A 17,567-nucleotide genomic window follows, 5' to 3' on the forward strand; every position below is an offset into this window, starting at 1 on the left:
ATAATACGGCTCTGTATGAATACGCATGCTTGCCGTTTCATTAGAAGTGTAGTGAAAAGATGTGCTGTTGATAAAATAGGATTGAATTGGTAAAATCCCTTCAACGTGGGGAACCATGGGTAATAAAAACAATCTTTAATTTCAGTAAGGTAGCAGGAAAGCAATAGTTTGTGTTCTTGATTTTGTTAAATTGTTTTCAAATGCACAATCTTTTGAGAATTGGACGTATACAATGTTAGATGTTACTACTTTGATAAATGTTACATACAACGCATGTTGCATATAGCATGAAGAATCGAATGATTACAAGCATTAATACATGCTACTATCACTACAAAGAGACTTACGTAGTCCTGCGTCACCTATATATGCGGTCGTGTCTTGTACACAACCCCTCTGATTTTTTTTTGGTTTTGGGCTATTGTGCGCGCGAGTAAACCGTGTTAAAAAAGTTGGCGCGAGTGTTCGAGGGTTAATATCTTTTGACCGGCAAAACCAATTCTTATGAAATTTCGCAGATACATTCGCAGTGTCAAAACCTTTCGTTTGATACTAAAATAATTGAAACTTGATACATTATCGTAGTCAAAATTATTATAAATTATTGTTAATTTTGATGTGTTGTACACGATTGTCTATAACTTTCAAATTAAACGTCCAATAAAAAAACAAATCAATAGTGATCTATTAGGCTATATTGCCTCTCAAATGAGACTAATAGCACAAAAATCGGTTTAGCCATCTCTGAGAAACAGGCGATAATTATTACCTTGTCAAAACAGGTTTTTTAAGGTTAACTTTTAAACTACTTGTCTGTTCTCAATAAAACTTCTTGACAATTTTTATATTATAGCAAGAGCTTTCATTTCGTACTAAGATAATTGAAATCGGTTGTCTAGTTCCGGAGAAAATCGTGTCACGTAGTTTTCACATTTTTACTCATAACTTTTAAACAAAAAGTCGGACCATGAAACAACACAATAGTGATACACTAGGCAATAGTACCTTTCAAACAAAAGTAAAATCGAACGAATCGGTTCAGTCATCTCCGAGAAACAGGCGATAGAAAATGAAGCGCGCACACACACACATATATACATACACACACACACACAGACATTGCTCAATTCGTCGAACCTTATCGATTGGTATATGTGACTCGGCCCTCCGGGCCTCAGATCAACTTTGTGTTTTTCGACCAATTTCTAAACCTTTGTTATAGTATAACAAAGGTAAAAACAACGAGGTTGGTCTATTCCATAGGAACGGAGCCTTTCACCGAACCAGTGTTGCCACATGTACAGATTTATGTGGAAAAGTACAGATTTTTTCGAATTTTTTTGTACAGATTCTGTACAGATTACAGATTTTTGCTAAAAAGTACAGATAGATACAGATTTTTCTGAGTATCAATAACTCATACTTTTTTCTCAGTGCTGTTTCTTGAAATCAATAGTGAAGCAATTCTTAGTATGAATGAAAACAAAACAAATCGTATTTATGTCCAGGTTTAGCAGCGATTTGTGCAAACATCATTAAACAAATAAGTGATTTGAGACTCGTGCATCTTTTTAATGCTTACAAAGCAAATTTTTATATACAATAAATATTTTTAAAGGTACAGATTTTTGGAAGAAAAAGTACAGATGGAAAAGATTTTTGCCCCTTCCAGTACAGATGAAAATGTGGCAACACTGCCCCGTTGAGAATCGCGGCTAACATGCTGACAAACGAACAGCGTCGTAACTCATAAGTCCCAAGCGCCTGCATAGTGTCGTCGTCCTTTTAGTAAAACGAATTAGATTAAACTTCTCGATCGGTGGTTTCTACAGTAGACGGAGGAAGAGGCACAATTTGTGTCTAAAAATAACTCAACCTGCTAAGGATTGGACCTTAGATAGAGATGATTTCCGGCGGCCCTTTGCGTCGAAACAATTTACATCGTTGCCGAATTATATGAAAAATTTTCCAAGAACGGTACAGTGAAGTAACAGCATAAAGTGTTGTAAACAGTAAAATTCATCGTAATCGTAATGGTTTTACATTAATATTCGTTATGCATTTCTATCCGGGCATTTGCAAAGTCGATCAATCTATTGTGGCGTGTGATATTAGCTACATGTAGCAACCAAGGCTACTTTTGAATTACTGAACCCTGTCCCGGCGGGAAGACAGTCTATTTATTTGATTTTCCACTGTGCGTCCCTTTCGTAGCCCTCTTTGTAGGGGTTCTCCCCTAGTAACATTTCTAATCTAACGGTCTAACGGTTTTCTACTAGGGTTCCACCCTAGTTGCCTAAACATTCTATTCGGGTGAATATATATGATTCCCCTACTGCTACTATAATTAAACCCCTATGCTTTTGCGCATGGGTTTAATTTATGGCTTTACATCCCTAAAAGGAAACAGCGCGTGCGCTTCGTTAACCCTACTCAAAAAGCGCTTAAAAATGACAGATGTTCAGAATGAAACATCTGCTAGCTTGCTTGTGGTTAGAACGACAAAAAAAACCGTTGACTAATAATCTGCTAAAAGAAAGCTACGAAAGGAAATAGAAAAGAATAGTGATATCGTCATATCACATTACTTCCCCCTGAAGGAAAAAAAATGTATCTTCTTAAATATATTTTTTTTTACAACATTAGAATCTTAAATCTAACACTTTTACAATATTTTTTAGCTTACATTCTAACACTTTTACAAATTCTGTGCCTTACAATCTAAAATCTCGCCTGACTAAAACTTCTTGATTGTTGTTTAGGTTGGACCGTTTCCGAACTAATATAAGACACTGATACAGGAGCTGATGCTTGAATTGGAAGAGCGACGATCTCTTTCCCTTTCCCAAATTTATTTTTTAAGCATTTGTAAATCTTAAAACATAAATATATCAATATTATTAAGGCAATTGTTAAAACAATAGCCTTCCAAATTGAAAAGGAGTGCTTTTCTACTTCTACGTTCAAAAGTTGAAGTTTATTAGCATTCATGTTCTTCAAATTTACCATTTCATCAAATAATTCTTTATTATTAAATTTGGTAAAAATGTTATTTTTAGTAGTTTCAGGTATTTTATCATCAAGTATTTTTATTTCCCTAGGCTGATCTTGAAAATCTATCTTTTTAATGTCAAGTTCAATATCAGAATGCTCTTGTGGGTAATAATGCAATAAAATTTCATCTGATTTAATTAAACATGGTTTCGTAATTCTCAAACGACCTACCATATTAATTTCAACTCGTTGTACCTTTTTGTCATTGCAAATGACAATTAAATTTGTTTTTGTTGGGACAGCGTAAACCCAAGAATTTGGATCATTTAACTGTATCCATAGTTGGTGTTTCAAATTCAATGGTTGTGAAATGCAAACATCTTTTGAATTGTTCAAAAACGTTCTTACATTACAGTTGTCCGTTAGTGTAAGATTTTGTAAAACATGAAATGAAGGACATACTTTCATACTTTGGATTTCAGTACATTTCATATATTCGGGGTAAGAAATTATCATTCCAACATTTGAATTGAATGGTTTTAAAACAACATCATTTTCAATTGCTGTAACGTATAATTTGTTGTATTTAAATACTGGTACGCTAGTACCTTTATAAGCCTCGTATATTAACTTATTTGTAATTGGAATTTTAACATTAATATTAACCGTGCATCCATCAAGATTTGATGAGACTTTAGAAATTGCATAAAACTGCATAATATTTTTCATCGTTAAATCAATTGGAAATTCAAATCCTTTCGGTAACAATTCTTGAATTTTTTTCAAATCTTTTAAAAATTTAGCTGGTTTATATAATTTATAAGACAAAGGTCGATTTTCCGTTGTTAACAGTGACAAAAATATATCGGTTTTCTCTGTCACATCAGTAATAAGTAATTCACTTTTAGTAACCAATTGAAATAAATGATCTCTAGCTTTATTTTTTACGTTTTCATCTTGAGCCTTGACATCTATATATATAAAAATGAAATGCTGTTCGTGTGTCCGGTATAGACTCGCAAACCGCTCGACGGATTTTGATGAAACTTGGCATATACATTGCGTATGATGTGAGGAATGTTGTTAGCATGGTTTTGTTCAATTTTTGTATGTGGAAGTTTTCAAAATTTCGAAAATACTGCATATGGAACAAACTTCATTTCAATCGCATACATTCACTACTGTCGAAAAATCAAAAACATCAAAGCAATCTCATGTCAACACCAATTAATTTGTTGAATTTTACAAACCTAAAATCAAAGCTTTTGCAGCATTGTCTGTATTTTACAAAACTTAACATAACATTTTAAATCTATGCCACCAAAAAGGACTAATCTTGGTAAATAAACAAGGGAAACAGAACGTAGAGGATTAAGAGAAGAGCTGAAAGTGTTGAGCAGCGAGCGGAGAGAAACGAAGGAAACGGTATAGACTCGCAAACCGCTCGACGGATTTCGATGAAACTTGGCATACGCATTACGTCTTATGTGAGGAATGTTGTTAGCATGATTTGATACCCCTCCCCCTCTAGAAGGGGGGGCTCCCATACAAATGAAACACAAATTTCTGCATAACTCGACTGTTAAACAAGCAAATGGCACCAAATTTGACATGTGGGACTTTCTAGAGACAGGATTTTTTTCTGTGGTGATTTGAGACCCCTCCCCTTTTAGAAGGGGGCGCTCCCATACAAATGAAACAAAAATTTCTGCATAAACCGACTGTTAATTAAGCAAATGGCACCAAATTAGACATGTGGGGCTTTCTAGAGGCAGGATTTTTTTCTATGGTGGATTGAGATCCCGCCCCTTTTACACTGTTAATCAAGCAAATGGAACCAAATTTAACATGTGAGGGTTTCTAGAGACAGGATTTTTTTTAAGGCGGATTAAGACCCCTCTCCCCTCTGGAAGGAGGGGATCTCATACAAATGAAACACAAATTTCTGCATACCTCGACTGTTTATCAAGCAAATGGAACCGAATGTGGCATATGGGGGTTTTTGGACGCAAGTTTGTTTTCTACGATAGTTTGTGACCCCTTCCCCTTCTGGAAGGGGGAGGGGGGTGGCTCTCATACAAATCAAACAGAAATTTTTGCATAATTCAAAAAGTAATCGAGTTCAAGAAATTTTAGATTCTTTCATAAAACATTACTCAATAACAATACCACCAAAAACTAGATGATTCCGTCCATACGAAAAGATAGAATAAATTTGGAACAAAATTGTGAGAAAAGGTAATAATTATTTTAAAAACCAAATTGAAGAAAAAATACATTGTTGAAATGTAAATATAAAGAAAAAAAATGTTGAGATTACTCTAAGTCTATGGTTTCTGACCAGTTTTCAACTGTTTTCAAACGAACTTCACTGATATTTATTGCGATTTTGACAGCCTCGCTATATTAAGGGTTAGTAATAAAACTAAAATTGCTACGTGGTTTCACTTTCGTAGCACTTTCGTGCAACATAAGAACTATTGAACTAATAATGTAAAGTATATACTGGACACTATCACTTATTGTTCTTACAAAATAAAATTTTATTTTGTAAGAACAATAAGTGATAGTGTCCAGTATATACTTTACATTATTAGTTGCTACGTGGTCTCAGAAATTTGCGGTATGATTTAGGAATATCTTGGCTTGTCAAAAAAAAGCTGTTGGTTGCAAGATTACAATTACCTTCAGCATTATGCATCTACTCCCTTTTTAGAATGGCGCAGCAACACGCGCCGGGTCCTCTAGTTATACATATTAACCATGGCTGAAAAGTTGAAAATTTCGGTTTCAAACTTAGATATTGTGTGGTTAGCTACCTGAAAAATTGAATCAATAGTCACCGTTTGTTTCTCCATCATTTTAGATAACTGGTCCTCATTGTTCCGTAAATTTGACAAGTCTTTATCAATACGTTCTCTGTCTGTATTAGACATTGTCCCAAATAAAAAACTCTCTAAATTTCCTATAGCATCAATCGCACCTCTTTTTGATCTAAGGTCGCAGATGGAATAAATTATATTTTTACCGTCTAATAAATTGCTAACTGATTTATATAACCCTTTGGTTATTATCTCACAATTCAAATTATGGTCAGCATGTAGTTTATCACATGCTGTCTTTAATATAGTCGACAATGACTCTAAAGATCCTACCTCAGTTCTTAAATCCTTTAGGTCGAATTTTGTATGGAGTGTCCAACTTCCTAAATTGAGGCGAACATTTTTCATGCGCTCATATACGACACCATGTTCGTACATGGGAACATTTTCCACCGGCTGTTCTGCGCAAGCATACGCTGTCATCAGCAGAAGAGTTCCAGAACAATCATTTTCTAAAAAAAAATGTTGAAGGAATGAAAGGACAAAAATTACAATTTATTCATAATATCGTTTGAGACGATCGTTATGCACGACAATCTTTTTATTAGTATTTTTTAATAATACTGTACAAGTTTGTGGAGAATTGATAGCTATTACTTCATGTGGACCACTATATAATCCCTGTAATTTCCTACCAGTTCCAGTAGCAATATTTTCTAATAATACTAGATCACCCCACATTGGTAACCAGTCATTTGTTTTTTGATCATATTTTTCCTTTCTTGTATTCTTTGTAGCAAGTAAGTTAGCTCTAGCAGATTTTTGAATAACCTCTAAGTTATATCTCAAATCTTTTAAATATGTGTAATAATTTGAATTTTCCTTGTATGCTGAACAAATTGATGTCGGCAACTCGGCTTTGTATCCAAACATTAATTCGTGAGGAGAAAATCCAGTTGACGAATGTTCAGTTGTATTGTAGGTAAATGCAAAACAATGAATATATTCATCCCAATCATCAAGATTGCTGCAAACATATGATCTGATATACTCTTTTAAAGTACGGTGACATCGCTCAAGGGCTCCGTTGCTTTGAGGATGATATGCTGTAGTTTGTATTTGCTTTACGTGCAATAACTTGCAAAGAGTTTGAAATAATTTGCTGACAAAGTTAGTTCCTCTATCGGTAACTAATTCTTTAGGTACTCCATATGTACAAATTGCACTTTCTAAAAAGGCTTTACAAGTCATTTCTGCTGTAGCTTTAGGAATGGCTTTGGCAATGAATAATTTCGTTAGATCGTCCTGAATGGTTAAAATGTAGTTATTGCCATTTTTTGTTTCTGGTAATGGACCAACAATGTCTAAAAAAATTTTTTCGAACGGTTTCGTCGAAGTAGAAGTTATTTTTAAAGGTATCCTATTTTTCCTTTGAATTTTATTTTTTTGACATTCATCGCATCTATTAATAAACTCTTTTATATCGTGTCTCATGTTTTTCCAATAATATCGCTCAGCGATTCGTTTAAAGGTACGTTCCAAACCTTCATGTCCTCCTATCGGACTCTTATGAAACTCAGTGGGAACTGTTTCGATATCCGTGATGGATTCTAACTTAGTTAAAGAATAATTACAAAACCATAATTTGCAATTCTTATCTGAGAAAATGTGTGCTGTTATTGTGTTTAGTTTCCTCCAATTTATTTTATCTCCGGATGACAAAATGAAATAGAAGTTTATTGAAACATTATTAAGTTCTCTTATAGCGTTTTTGAATATAAGTATATTCTTATATAATTCATATAAACAAATTTTGTGATTATAGTGCGTTTTGCTAACTATAAAGTGTTTATTAGAATTTCGAATGAATCCATAATCCTGAATGTTATGAGATTCATATTCCGTCTTGTCAAAATCATACTCGATGTTTTGATCAAGGATTTTTGGAACAATATACACATGAATACTGTTTTTATTACAGTCGGCTTTATCCTGCGTATTGTTGTTTATATTGGGATCCCCTAGTAGTTCAAAGCTTCCATAGTCTCGTGCTATTCCGCTCTTGATTGAACTTTTATCCTTATTTGGATTGTTGGTACCATTAGTGATATTGGCTAAAGTCTGTGCTTGTTGCCTAGTGATCACATTTATTCTTTTTGAAATATTTGCCTTGTGCTATTTGATCTCATTATGTATTTGAGCAGTGATTTGATCAGCAGAATCACAATTACTCAATTGAATACGACTCAATGCGTCTGCGACGGCATTGCTTTTGCCAGGTGTGTACATCACCTTGAAATCATATTCCTCTAATAATATACGCCATCTCATCAACCGATCTGATGCTTCTGAGATGTTAAAGAGATATACCAAGGGTTTATGATCAGAATTAACTATAAATTCTTGTCCATAAACATACGGTTTGAAATGTTTGATTGCCCACACAATGGCAAGTAATTCTCTTTCCACGGTAGAATAACGCCGTTCAGCTGGATTTAAAATCCGGCTAGCATAAGCGATAGGTAAATTAACTCCTTCATTTGAAAGAACTGCACCAATTGCAACATTGCTAGCGTCAGTAGTAATTACAAACTTTTTAGCGAAATCAGGATATTGTAGAATAGGAGAGCTTGTCAACAACGATTTCAACTCATTGAAAGATCGTTGACAATTTTGACTCCAAACAAATCGTTCTCTTTTTCGTAATAATTTGTTTATAGGTTCTGCCAAATTCGCTAAATTTGGAATGAATTTGCGATAATAACTAAGTATTCCTAAAAACATTTTAACTTCCTTTGCATTCTTTGGCGTAGGGAAATTTTGTATTGCGTAAATTTTAGTTTCATCAGGCATTATACCATTAGAAGTTATTTTATGCCCTAAAAATATAGTCTCTTTTCGTAAGAAATTGCATTTACTTGGTTGGAGTTTCAAATTATTCTCCCTGAGACGTTCTAAAATTTCGCACAATTTTGAATTATGTGATTCTAAAGTATCTCCATACACAACAATGTCATCCATATATATAAAACATTTAATGCCTTGTAAACCAGTTAAAACTGTGTTCATTAAACGTTGAAAAGTAGCTGGTGCATTTTTTAATCCAAAGGGCATACATAAATATTCGTAATGTCCATATGGTGTAGAAAAAGCTGTTTTGGCTGCATCTTGAGGATCCATTTTAATTTGATGAAAACCACTAACCAAATCTAAATTTGAAAAATATCTAGCTTTTCCTAATTGATCCAATATCTCTGAAATCAATGGTAACGGATATGCATCACTAATTGTTACGTCATTAATTTTTCTAAAATCGATTACCACACGCCATTTTTTTCACCATTCGCACCAGGTTTCTTTGGAACAACAAGTAGTGGAGAATTCCAAGGTGAATCACTTTCTTTAATAAGACCATCTTGTAACATTTTTTTAATTTCCCCATCAACAACTTCCTTATGAACTTTCGGTAACCTATACTGTCTTGTAAAGATAGGTTTGTTACTCGATGTCTTAATCTTGTGTGTTGTTGCATCAGTGCAAGACAACTTATCATCTTCAACAAAAAACACATCTTGATATTCATCAATAATATCAATGATTGACGATTTTTCTTGAAAATTTAAATTTTCCAAATTTACATCTTTCAAAATTTTGTTCCTTCTTTCCCTACTATTTTCTAAGGACAAAATTGAATAATTAGATGTAGGTTCAAACTCTATAGAATTAAGGTTTATTTCAACTTCTTCATGCGTCCCGTCAAAAATTGGAACGTAAACAAAATTATTACTCGGTTTTACGAGGCAATTGCCCATATATATAGGTTTATTGAAAAATTGTTTTGAGTGACAAATTAATTCTTCATTTGTCGGAATGAATATTTGTGCCACGAATTCCATACGAGGTGGTATTTTAATAATATTTCTAGCTTTCATTGTGTCAATACAAGGATTACTAGGTTGTTTAAAAATTTTAAAACATTTATCCCTATAATCAATAATACAGGGATAGTCCCTAAAAAAATCACTTCCTAAAATTCCATCACAAGGAATTGGAAAATCATTATTAACTACCGGAAAATTAAAATTTCTTTGAAAATTTTCAAATAAAAATGTTATTTCTGATGAACCAATTGTCAACACAGCATCAGAAGTAACACCAGAAACTTCAACTAGATTTCTTCTATCTATTTTACAGACATTGAATTTTTTAATGATACTGATTTCAGCACCGGAATCTAACAAAAATAATAAAGGCAATGATTTTAAATCAGTTTGGATTAAAATCAAAGCCCTATTTGTATAACTTCTTTCTTCAAAAGGAATTATTATATTTTCAGTACATTCAAAAGATTTAAATCTTGAATGTCTGGTGCCATTTTCTTCGGGCCCTCCAAGTTTTTTGACTCCAAAATATTAACTTGGTATTTTTGTTTGTGGCGACAGTTTCTTTCAATATGCCCTATCATGCCACAAAAATTGCAAATAGGTCTAGTTTGAACATTACCTACTGGTTCAGTTTTAATTACAGGCTTATATTGGCTATATTTGTTATACCTGTTATCATTATTAGATGGTTTGGGCCTACCAAAATGTTGCCCCCGGCTAGGTCCAGCTTGATTCTGACCATTGCCTACATTATTTAAATTACATCTATTTTTATAACTAGATTCAAGCACTACGGCATAGTCCGCTGCTTTCTCTAGTTCAGTAAAATTATTTGATTTAACTATATTTCTGACATCGGGTATCTTGATACCATTAATAAAGTATTCGAGGATTAATTTTGAATAAATATAATCCACTGGCTCAATATCTTTAACTGTTAAGGAAGATTTTTTCAAAAGCTCTTCCGAAATTAATAGCATTTTTTCGTATAAAAAGACCGCTCTATCGCCATACGACTTCGCGTCTTCGTAATCTTTCTGTTTCAAATTTGTCACTTGTGTGAACAACACACTTAAAGGGGTATCATCCCCATATTTTTTAAATAGAACAGTTTCTATTTCTCGAAAAGTTGTACAATTTCGGCACAGAGTAAATGCCTCATTATTCAACTTTTGCTTAATTACTTTTACTAGACCGCTGTGATCAGCCCCGTCTTGGAATTCATTATAAAAGTCGGTGCATATTGCAACGAACTGCGCAAAATTTTTTTTCCTGAAAACTTGGGAATCGCATCCCTAGCTTCCTTTGAATCGAAATTTGCCATATTAATTTGGCTTGGGGAGGGAGATTCGTCTGGTGATAAAAATTCTTCTTCTTCTTCTTCTTCGCTATCAGCTTCTACTTCTACGTTTCGACTTCTTAAAGTCAAGAAACGCGGCATTAACAACAATTAGGGATAGGGAAAAAAACCTAACCTTTATAAAAGTTACCTTGCCAAAAAAAATTACAGTTTGTCTACACACAGTTGTACAACTAAATTATTTTAATCTTACTTGGATTGATAGCTTCGTCTACGCGACCGTCCTTCCTTCTCCAGCTGGTTGATGATATTTTCGATCAAAAAGTTGGAAACCTCTCGTCCAACCGTCCAATGGAAATCTCTCGTCCACTCGTCCAACGGAAACCACTCGTCTACTCGTCCAACGGAAACCACTCGTCTACTCGTCCAACGGAAACCACTCGTCTACTCGTCCAACGGAAACCACTCGTCTACTCGTACAACGGAAACCACTCGTCTACTCGTACAACGGAAACCACTCGTCTACTCGTACAACGGAAACTACTCGTCTACTCGTACAAGGGAAACCACTCGTCTACTCGTACGACGGAAACCACTCGTCTACTAGTAAAAACCACCACACTGAATCTGCTCGTCTTTCGCTCGGTTTGGCACTTCTGGTGTTGGCTGGTCTTTATTCACTATACTGGGTAGCACTTGCAGTTTTTCTTCAATGTTCTCAGCACCACGCTCACTTGTTACTTCTTAGTTACTTGATAATGTGAACGATTTATCTTCTGGTGCTGCTGTGTTAGTCTTTGAACACGGGTTTTCTCAGGGTTATTTATATACCGTGCAAGCACCATATTCAAAACAGTGCCTAATTCTGAACAGTTGCAAATTTTTCATAAATATTGACAAAATTCCAGCTATTTAAACAATTTAATCACTACATCTGATTATTTCCAGTTATTTAAATGGTTTAAATAGCTAGAGTTTTGTCAATATTTAAGAAAAATTTGCAACTGTTCAGAATTAGGCACTGTTTTGAATATGGTGCTTGCACGGTATACCCTTTTCACGAGAAAAACTGGATTGGGCTTTGAGTACGGGTTTATCACGAGAAAAACTTGAAGAAGAGAAGAAATCACCGCTGCCACCAAATTGTGGCGTGTGATATTAGCTACATGTAGCAACCAAGGCTACTTTTGAATTACTGAACCCTGTCCCGGCGGGAAGACAGTCTATTTATTTGATTTTCCACTGTGCGTCCCTTTCGTAGCCCTCTTTGTAGGGGTTCTCCCCTAGTAACATTTCTAATCTAACGGTCTAACGGTTTTCTACTAGGGTTCCGCCCTAGTTGCCTAAACATTCTATTGGGGTGAATATATATTATTCCCCTACTGCTACTATAATTAAACCCCTATGCTTTTGCGCATGGGTTTAATTTATGGCTTTACATCCCTAAAAGGAAACAGCGCGTGCGCTTCGTTAACCCTACTCAAAAAGCGCTTAAAAATGACAGATGTTCAGAATGAAACATCTGCTAGCTTGCTTGTGGTTAGAACGACAAAAAAAACCGTTGACTAATAATCTGCTAAAAGAAAGCTACGAAAGGAAATAGAAAAGAATAGTGATATCGTCATATCACACTATCATTTTTTCTCTCTCATCATTATCATCTTAATAATCCTTATGGCGCTCATTATCATTATCATCAAATCATTATGGTGCTAGTGTGGTCCGCATGGACTCTTTCAGCCATTATCATTAACTCCTCCGCTCAGTCTTGGACAGAGGGCTCTAATCGTCCCTCTAATCCTGTACTGCAAACGAAAACAGAAATGTAATTTATCAGATAAAAATATAAAAAAATATGAAAAATCGGAGTAAAATCCTGTGGGGTTTTTTTTATACAGACCTGTGTCAAAAGCTTTGTTCCACTTGTTTAATCGGGTTGTGTTCCTATTATAAAAAATATATTTGTAATTTGTATTTTTTAGGTTCTATGACGAATGCAAGAGACGCTACAACATTAAAATGTGGAAGACTTTCACTGATTGTTTCAATTGTTTACCAGTAGCTGCAATTGTTGATGAAAAAATATTTTGCTGTCATGGCGGACTAAGTCCAGATCTGCAGTCTATGGAGCAAATCCGGCGTATTATGAGGCCAACAGACGTGCCAGACCAAGGTTTATTGTGTGACTTATTATGGTCTGACCCTGATAAGGATACTAACGGTTACGGCGAAAACGATCGAGGTGTTAGTTTCACGTTTGGAGTTGATGTAAGTTTTATTTGTTCAATCTATATCTATACAAATGAATTTCTGTCTGTCTGTCTGCCTGTATGTTTCTTATAAAATCGGAAACTATTGAACCGGTAGACGTGAAAATGTATATGCAGGGATTTTTGGGACCGAGAAAGGTTCTTATGATGGTTCGTGACCCCTCCCCCCTCTGGGATTGGAGGTGTCTCAGATAAATGAAACACGAATTTCTGCGTAACTCGATAACTAATTAACCAAGTGGAACCAAATTTGGTATATGAGGCTTTTTGAGGCAGGATTTTTCTATGATAGTTAGAGATCTTTCCCCCGTCTGGAAGGGGGGCTTCCATACAAATTAAATACAAATTTGAGCGTTCTTCGAGAACTAATCAGGCAGATGGAACTAAATTTGGTGTACGGGGATTTTTGGAGCAGGGATTTTTTCTGTGGTGGTTCTAATAAACCACTCCCCTCCTCTGGGGAGGGAACTCTCATACTCTAGAGTTAACCAAGCAAATGGAACCAAATTTAGCGCGTGGGGGTTTTTGGAGGCAGGATTTTTTTCTATTGTATGGATTTTTTTCCATGGTATGTTGTGCACTGTGGTCAAAAGGTTTAGGTGTCTACATTATTTTAGCACCAAACTAATTCATTTGGAGTCGTTAAAATTTAAACTTCCGTTCGTTGGTAATCAACGACCAGACAAGAAAACGTAACCATATTACATTTGAAAAAGGCCAAAACCAAAGGCCGAAACTTTAGGCAGTATAAAAAAGCCGTTTTCGATATTAAACTGACTGAAAACCCGAAAATCCACAATGCTTTCTATGGTAGTTTGAGACACCCCGACCGAAATCGACCGAAAAACGAAACTTTTTGTTGCCGCTGTTTTTAAGGGGTAAAAAGTAACTTTCCTTATGTAAAAAAATCACGAGAAATCGATTGGTGATGGTCTCAACGCGCGGAAATGACGGGAAGTAACCCGCTTTGCCTCATTCACCCCTATTTTCTAACATTTTCGAAAGAAGCATACAGAAGCTTTCTCTAATTTGAGATTCTATGCTTAGAAACAAAAACGCGTTCACTCGCGTCACGTACGTATATCGTTATAGCTCTTTTTCTTTCAGTTATGACTATTTACTTTTCTCTCCCGTCTACTCTCCGGCGCTCGTTAGTCCTTGTGCAGGGTCGTAGTCTGCTCCATACATACTCCCCCCGGTGTGACCCTGGTTTTTTTCACGGTCGCTCACTGCCTTCCACACGGATCTTTCTCAGTTTGGTAGTTGGCCGTCGATAGATCCCCGAGCATGTCTTCACATCAACCACTCTAACTATATCATCTTGCCCCGGATAACACTGTTCAATCAAACCCATCGGCCACCTTCCGCGTTCGTTAAGCATGTCTGTTATATAAACAATATCACCTGAATTTAAATCACATCGTTGCTCTGTCCACTTCTATTTAGGAATCAAGGTTGGCAAATATTCCTTAAGCCATCGTGTCCAGAACAAATCAATTAGTGCTTGTGCCTTTCGCCATTGCTTTCCCCAATCGAGGTCGTGTTGATCAATCAGGTATCAGGTATCAGCATTTGTGGCTCGAGCAGCACGTACTTCACAATCGTGTGGAAGATTTGTACCTTGCCAGTGTCATTATTTACCTGATGCGGACGGGAAGGAATAGGAAGGGGTGGATAGAGAATTTTACAAACACAAAAACACATAGATACCTAGTGATTACTGTACCCCCGAGGGGGTGCTGTAATCCTTGGTAGTTATATTATCAATAGTACACCCCCTGGGGGGTATACACTTGATAAACAAGAGCCTATTAGCTCAATACCGGTTTCGGTAAGAAACATCAAAATGTCTCGCAATGTCAGTTTCCTGAAATTCGATTCATTTAAGATGTAAGATCCATTTAAGATGTAAGAAATTTCAAAAGCAGTTTCCACGCTCAAAAACCAAAGATATGTTCACGAAAATTTATCATGGTGTTCTGACAGACGCAAAGAACAAAATGATAACTTTCCGCGAACACCCCCCATATTCCGAGCACGAGAACCGCCCTCGAAATCCCACAAATCAATTACGCATGTTTGAACCTTAAGTATGCAGCGACCGGTCAGTGACCTGACAAGTACACTGAAATTTATCTTAAGGTGTTGCAAAAGAAATTTTGCCACCTTGTTACAAGGTTGATATCCACCGCTGAGCAGCATTTACACTTCTTCCCCCAAAATCACTGAAAGACATGGCAAACAGAATAGGGGTATTCACGTAGCGCCCGCTACGTTGCGTATGCATGTATATACTACCGCTACTCGCATAACAGCTCCAACTCCATAGAAACTGGGACTCTAATGCGAATAGCGGCAGTGCACACACGGAATACACCGTTTACGCAACACAGCAAGCGCCACGCGAACACCCCTAATATGTCTGTTAATATAGTCAATCAGCTGATAAGATGAAAGAGCACTGTCACTGCTGCTAGTGGAGTTACCTGCACGGTAAATGCCATATTCACGCATTTTTCATTTGCGGACGAATTGAACCGTATCGAACTAGAACATCCACGTTCTTCGTTCTCTGTTCAGTTCGAACGCAATATTGTTTCATTGCCGCGCGCCGTGGAGAAATGGGACAGCAGTAACAATTGAAGCACTTCCCCCCACTAACAAAGCTGCCAGCCGTTCGTCAGACACCGTCCGATACAAGCGAACCGTTCGCTAGCATTCGTTCGATGTCTTTCGCACAACTGGACTGATCACGTTGTCAGATGGGGCAAGAAAGAGCGATAGATAAATGCATACTAATCCAGAGGGGTTCCAGCAGAGTTGAGTCTGCAGGTCGCCCCGAGAGAATCACATATTTATCTTGTATGTACAGCGTGCCACACTACTAAGAAGGGACACGGTAGTAGGTATAAAGTTGCCGAAGAAACCGTTTTTCTTTACTAGTCCTAATGAGACTGAGTGCGCATGCGCTTGTGTGACTCAAGTGGGGGTGTTCAGAAAACAATGCTAACGAGCAATTACAATTCATATTTTTATTTATGACGAGTACCCGTCGGAATATGAAAAGGTTATAATTTACCTGAATTGGTGAATTAGAGGGGTAGACATACTTACTATCCTGGGATAATTCATAATCCTTGCCCCTATTTAGGAAATCTTACCATTCAGAGCAACCATCTCTAGGTGAACGGACAATTCGCACTGGTGCGTAAGTCAAACAACATGCCATCTACTTACTACTGCTATGACGCGCCGTTGCACACTACACCATTGCGATTTTCGTCACGCAAAATTTGTTACTCGTTTTGATTTAATTTCGACCACCAGAAAAACACTGCAAAAATGTATTTTCTTAGGTATCCTGAAATAAGTATTCAATAATTTGCCCTTTGACTACACTTTATCGGCACGCTTGGTGCCTTTGACCATATAAGATCACTTGATTAAGAGATGTGCGAGAGGCACTAACACAACAGAATTTGCCTTTAGCGGCAATATGGAGTACACTGAGAATATAATAAAAAGCCCCGCACTGATGGCGGTAGCTTTCGTTTGATAGAAATCAGAACATTCTGATTCTATTTTGGGGCGCATTACGAAAACACTTTAACGCGCGAAATTTTAGATTACGTTTTCGCGAACACTTGGCATACCACAGCGGCACTTTAATTCCCCGTCTTCGCGACTAACGACACATCTAAAGACGACGATGCAGACAGCACGTCCACCTCCAACGAACTCTGCGCGAACTCTGGTCATTCTGGTCACACTCTCGACACTGGTTTGACATCACGGTCGCTCACTGCCTTCCACACGGATCTTTCTCAGTTTGGTAGTTGGCCGTCGATATATCCCCGAGCATGTCTTCACATCAACCACTCTAACTATATCATCTTGCCCCGGATAACACTGTTCAATCAAACCCATCGGCCACCTTCCGCGTTCGTTAAGCATGTCTGTTATATAAATAATATCACCTGGATTTAAATCACATCGTTGCTTTGTCCACTTCTGTTTAGGAATCAAGGTTGGCAAATATTCTTTAAGCCATCGTGTCCAGAACAAATCAATTAGTGCTTGTGTCTTTCGCCATTGCTTTCCCCAATCGAGGTCGTGTTGATCAAACACTCCTGGTGATTGTACATTGCTCGTAGCACCAGTCAAAATGTGGTTCGGGGTTAAAGCTTCTGGATCGTTTACGTCGGCAGAGACATACGTCAACGGTCTGGTGTTAACTAGATGTTCAGCTTCAGCTAACACCGTTTCCAATACCTCCTGTCGCGGGGCTCGTTCCTTG

At 36.6% G+C, this 17,567-nt stretch overlaps 1 protein-coding gene across 1 annotated transcript in view; it reads left to right on the top strand.

Moving 5' to 3' along the window:
• LOC128737853 (serine/threonine-protein phosphatase alpha-2 isoform) overlaps window positions 1-17,567 on the top strand; it is a 236,713-nt gene that overhangs the window by 137,403 nt on the left and 81,743 nt on the right. The window contains exon 4 of the mRNA XM_053832587.1: window positions 12,983-13,268. Coding sequence (XP_053688562.1) covers window positions 12,983-13,268 — 286 coding nt within the window. The remainder of the gene's footprint in view (window positions 1-12,982; window positions 13,269-17,567) is intronic.

The sequence above is a fragment of the Sabethes cyaneus genome, chromosome 2 (assembly GCF_943734655.1).
Source record: "Sabethes cyaneus chromosome 2, idSabCyanKW18_F2, whole genome shotgun sequence".
Lineage (NCBI taxonomy): Eukaryota > Metazoa > Arthropoda > Insecta > Diptera > Culicidae > Sabethes > Sabethes cyaneus.